At 30.1% G+C, this 5,550-nt stretch overlaps 1 protein-coding gene across 1 annotated transcript in view; it reads right to left on the bottom strand.

Annotated features, from left to right (window-relative positions):
• LOC106473594 overlaps positions 1-5,550 on the bottom strand; it is a 46,244-nt gene that overhangs the window by 1,581 nt on the left and 39,113 nt on the right. Inside the window, exons 2-5 of the mRNA XM_013934277.2 lie at positions 3,655-3,893; positions 2,579-2,883; positions 1,398-1,636; positions 51-223 (exon numbers count right to left, since the gene is read on the bottom strand). Of these exons, the coding sequence (XP_013789731.1) occupies positions 51-223; positions 1,398-1,636; positions 2,579-2,883; positions 3,655-3,893 (956 nt within the window). The remainder of the gene's footprint in view (positions 1-50; positions 224-1,397; positions 1,637-2,578; positions 2,884-3,654; positions 3,894-5,550) is intronic.

A 5,550-nucleotide genomic window follows, 5' to 3' on the forward strand; every position in this document is an offset into this window, starting at 1 on the left:
AAAAATTATGGTTTAAAGTAACTAATTTTGGTAAAATATGTTAGACTTACCTTCTGGACATCTTGTTCTCCCATTTATTAATCTTCATTATAACAGAAATCAAGTGACTTAAGCTGTTCTGAAGCACATTGAAGTTGTTAATTAGTTCTGTGAATGACCATGTGCTTGTTGTGAATGGGGTCTCATCATTAGGGCTACTCAAGGACAGCTCATCTGATGTTTCCTGTAATTACACAATTCTCTTGTTTAATTTTACCATTTTTAGTGTTTACAATGCCAACTTTTTATGAACCTTTGTTATTTTATAAAATATGTATGATATCATAATGGAAAAAGCATAAAGAAAAAATAATCTATGATGGTGCAAAACCATTTAAAAAATCACTATGTTCAGCAATAATCCATCCCTCATCAGAAAAACGATTTTATCTTAAGTTGTCAAAATATTATAGCAGTCCAACACTTTGAAATTGTATATATTTTGCAGGATTCCATATCTAACACAATGTTCATACAACAAATGTTCTTATTTGCCATAATTCTATATGTGGAAAATGTTATTATGTTCAAACAAGAAACGTTTTTAATAATAAGTTAGCAAACAACAATTTATAAGCATAATGAAGTGATTTATTTTGGGGAAACATACTACATGTTTTAACGCAGACCATACGTAAAGAAGACAGACCAATATTCTCTTGAAACATGTAGAATGTTCTCCTGAAATAAATCACTTTATTGTATTTATAAATCATTGTTTGCCAACTTGTTATTATATTAACACAATGTGTTTCCTTACTCAAAAAAATATTTTTATTTTACATGATTTAATACCTAACCAAATTTTATTATATATAAACAGGAAATGTTCATGATTTGAATGATTCCATGTCCAGCCAAATGTTTTGTTCAAACAGGAAATGTTCTTATTTTGCAAGATTCCACATTTAGCAAAATGTTATCTTACCACTGAATATTCATTCACATTACATAAATTTTATGCATGAACAAAACCTAATCAGATCAGGATTTTTATGTTATACACCTCTCATCTTAATTTGAAGAAAATCTGGCAAGAAGATCTTGAGATTTTATATTCACAGGATTTTTTCTGATGAACAGAGTACATTTTGGAACCCCCTGAATCAGCAAGTGGTGGGGAGTAAAATATTGTATAATATAAAGTTCTTTATATTTATTTCAGTAAATCTAAAACAACTATTTTATAAAAAATTGGTTAATGGACAGAATTAATGCTACTACTTATCTTGTTATTAATTTTTGTAGACCATTTTTGCTTGTCATAAACATTTTTACAAACCTGAAGATAAGCGGAAGAGTGATACTAACACTAGTCTGATTTACAAAAAAGATGATAATCAATGACTGATACTTACTTTACAAGTCTTCATCAATTCTTCATCCATTAGATAATCATAGTCAGATTGAAGTGCTTCCCAAAACTCATCATCTGATGCAAAAATGGGCTTTGTCTTTTCCAATTCTCTACATGACCAAGCTGGCATTGATTCAATGCTGTTTATCTTTCCTTGTTTTTCATCAAAACAATGGGAAGTCCTGCATGCATCATGGTCTACCATGTTGAATGATACTTGGTTATTTGCTGAATCACATCCTAGTAATAATTCATCAGAAACAAATCTGTTTAGTGTTTTAAAACTACTTGAATCCCATAAATCTGTTCATTATTATCTTTTACAAGACAGTAAACGTTTTAATAAAAGTTTAGAAAAACAACCTTTACACTCCAAATAAATATAAAATAATATTTTACTATCAAACAGTTGTTTTTATTAACCCTGATGAAGCCGCAAAGGTGAAACATTGATTGAAATAAAAAATATATTCTTTTATATTCATCTGCAGTGTAAAGGTTGTTTTTCTAAACTTTTATCAAAATGTGTAAATCCTTCCAGTATGCACTACAAATTTTGAAAGACAGTAAACATTTTAAGGCTCATTGACTGGAATTGGACACTTTGGTGAAGCCAAACTTTTGTTGTACATGTGTTTTGTTTTTGAAATAAATAGTTAAAATTGAAAAATATTTCACTAAAGGTAAAAAAAAGCCAAAACACAATAAAAAACATTACAAGAAACATGACTCAAGTGCCTGTATCTTTAGAATATAAAAAAAATTACACGTATGAGTGAAAATGTCTGGAACATATCTATAAAGATACTAAACTATTATTAAAAGTGATCTAGAAATAATTTAAAACATGCAAGTAGGAACTTAAATGTATCACCTCTAAACAATAAAACGTATGATCAAAATGATTATATGGTCATTAATTAAGATATTATTTACTGATTTTTAGAGAAATACAATGTACAGAATAAGATAATTTTAATTACCATTTAGTTGTTGTGTAATGAGACAATATATTTAACATAAACATTTTACTAATGTTTATTTGTTTGGTATTTACATATGACAATTTTAAGTACGTGGATATTGAAATAATCAATGCAATGTACTGATCAGCCATAAAATACAGAATTATTCTAATTATAACTATAATAATTGCAAATACATATTAAATATAAAGCTCACTTTCTGCATATCTCATCCCTGTAACATCTGCAGCGATCATTTGCTGGAAACTATAGAACTTGTGACTATCATTGTCGAAATCACAAGAACTACTCCTATAAGCACAGGATCCATAAGTTGTGACAGTTCCTGAATGTGGTTGGATTTGTTTTCCTAGTCTCTGGGGTAAGTGTGAGTATTTTCCCTTGATCACTGCTCTGTAAGGAATGCTTAGGTGTGGCACTCGCCTCCTCCCTTTATCTGCCAGTGGAGACTGACCAGGATGGAGATACACTGGTATTTTTCTCTCTGAAGTCACTTGAATCCTATAAAATAGATGCAGTCTTACCAGTTGTAACATCCCCAGCAAGGAGAACAAACTCATAAATGTTCTCAATATTTCAATACATACCTTATTAAACACACTAACTGTTAATGTTAGAAACTATTCATATGAGAGAAGTGTGTTATTTCTTAACACATTTATATTTCAACAATTAACTTCAAAATATCTTTTACCTTAATTAAAACATTTCTGTTCTTATACAAGAAAAATGTTACATATTCTTTACAAATGAGAATTTCAAACTCACCTCCATCACTGAATGAGTTAGTAAACAATACCTAACTTTCTCAAAAATTGTTTGATAATTTTAAAAACTATAGTATAAATATAATTCATAACTGATCTCCACATCACTTGCTAGATTCAGGATTATTGAGACCCACATTTCTGACAATCTGCTTAAAAACAGACTCAAATACACGCAATTATTTTTACTGTGAGGATATTATTATGAAGATTTTTAATAGAGAAGTATTAAATATTCTAGTAAGTAATTCGATAAACTTGTTGTTGTGCCAATTTAAAATCAAAATGCTGAATAACTAAGTGATGTCCATTCGCTAAACAAACAGCAGTTCTGAAACAGTTACTGCATCTTGCAGCAATTGCATGGTGGTGCCATCTATCGAATGTTTAAAAAGAAAAACTTTCGAATATTTCAGAAAGAAAATATTTTATCATGACTACAATATAACTTTTATGGACTCAATTAATTTTGATTATCTTGGCTTAAAATATATAAGAAACTTACCTTGGATGTAAAGAATGTTGGACTTTCTTTGGATTGACAAATAACAAAAAATGTTTTCTGTTATTTTCAGAACAAAACAACGTTGTGGCTCTTCTTCTCCTCTTTTCAATTATATTCAAGAGTCTTTTCAGTTGTTTAAAGACAAAGTCCTGATCGTTTTCTAGCGAATCTACGTAGTTCAAGTCTTTTTCTCTCTTTTGTAGTACCAACTCTCCCTTCACGATGGCATCTTCGACATCCTAAAACACATAATCGCAATATTTGTATTTTGTTGTTGCTGTTGTTAATCTTACTATAATGGACGTAGCATGTATGTCAGTATCTATTTATGTAACCAAAACTTCTGCACCATCTACTGAATGGCACCCCAAACAAAATTCCATAAATAATTTCACACTTTGGGTATTCAAGATTCAAACAATTGCAGAAATGACTGTGGTATGTGCAACAACTATTTATTTATAATAAAACACAGTTTTAAATCAAAGTACTCTCCTCACAACAAAAACACGACTTTTACTGGGACTGGTGAGGGTTTGATTAGATCTTTATTGGTATAATTTTTTAATGTAGTCCTAAGAAACTGAAACTCTTAAAAAACTATCATTTCTTCAATAAACTGTACCACTTTTAATATATAAAACATTGCCGTTTATATCAGTAGAACTTATGAAAATTTTTAGCTTTGTACATTGAATCATTTTGATGCAATGAGTTGCTTATGACAAAGGAGCACAATTCGAACACTTTTCCCGTACAGTACTTCCCAGAAAAATAAGGCTTTTTTTATATAAAATGTTTACTTTTTCTGCTAGTAATAATAGCTTTAAAACACGAGCAAGAAATTTTCAATTCACAATTTTTAGTTCTATAAGAATTTATATAACAGTATTTAAGAAGTTTGAGTTTCATTTTTAATTTCTTGATCAATGAGATTGTTTAGATCTTACTTGTCTCCCAGCGTCATTTGAAAGATAACTGAGTAATAAAATACATTATTATGCAGTAATCACAGACATTACAATATAAGATATAAATTTATAAGCACTTATATAAAAAAAGTTGAATTCAAGTAAACGCGCACATCTCAATACAACGAGTATTAAGATTTATTAGCTTTGGCAATTATTTTTGTTCATTCTCTCGCTCCATATTTAAAAATAATCTATCTTTAGATCGGTTTCCCTGGCCCAAATAAAACGAAATTTCTTTAAACACTTCAAAGATTTAGCAAGGCAAAAAACTAGACTTCTGTACGTTTTTGAGAGGTTATTACACTGTGAAATCTTACTAAAAGTTAAACCCGATTTTGTCACAGTGATTTCGCTTAGTGTATAGTCAGTTGTCTGGCCTGACAAGGCCTGATGATCAGGACATTCGACTCATAATTTGCGGGTCGCGGGATCGAAACCCATCGTCGAACATGTTCGCACTTTTCAGACGTGATGGTCAATCCCATTATTCGTTAGTAAAATATTAGCCTAAGAGTTAGCGGATGGTGGCGTTAGCTGGCTGCGTTCCCTCTATTCTACCACTTCAAAATTAGGAAGAGCTACCGCAGATAACCCTTAGGTACATTTGAGGGAAAATTCAGCAAAATAAACAGTTTTTAAATACCCTATTAAAATAAGAAACAGAATAATCAAAGAGAAACAGACAGCATTTAAATGAAAATGAATACAGAATTGAAACTGAGCCACCTGGAGGCATATTAAAACATAAATACAATTTGTAGAACCACAGTTCAACAAGCGTTTAATATGAAAAAAATATTTCCTGATTAATTACTTGCTTTGTTGCTGTAGTTTTTTTTTCTATCATTATAAGTTTTATTTCCTTTTTATTTCACATTTGCTGCCTAGTAGCTCAGCGGTAAGTCTCAAGTCTTATAACTCT

Source organism: Limulus polyphemus, unplaced genomic scaffold, assembly GCF_000517525.1.
Source record: "Limulus polyphemus unplaced genomic scaffold, Limulus_polyphemus-2.1.2 Scaffold6306, whole genome shotgun sequence".
Classification (NCBI taxonomy): Eukaryota; Metazoa; Arthropoda; class Merostomata; order Xiphosura; family Limulidae; genus Limulus; species Limulus polyphemus.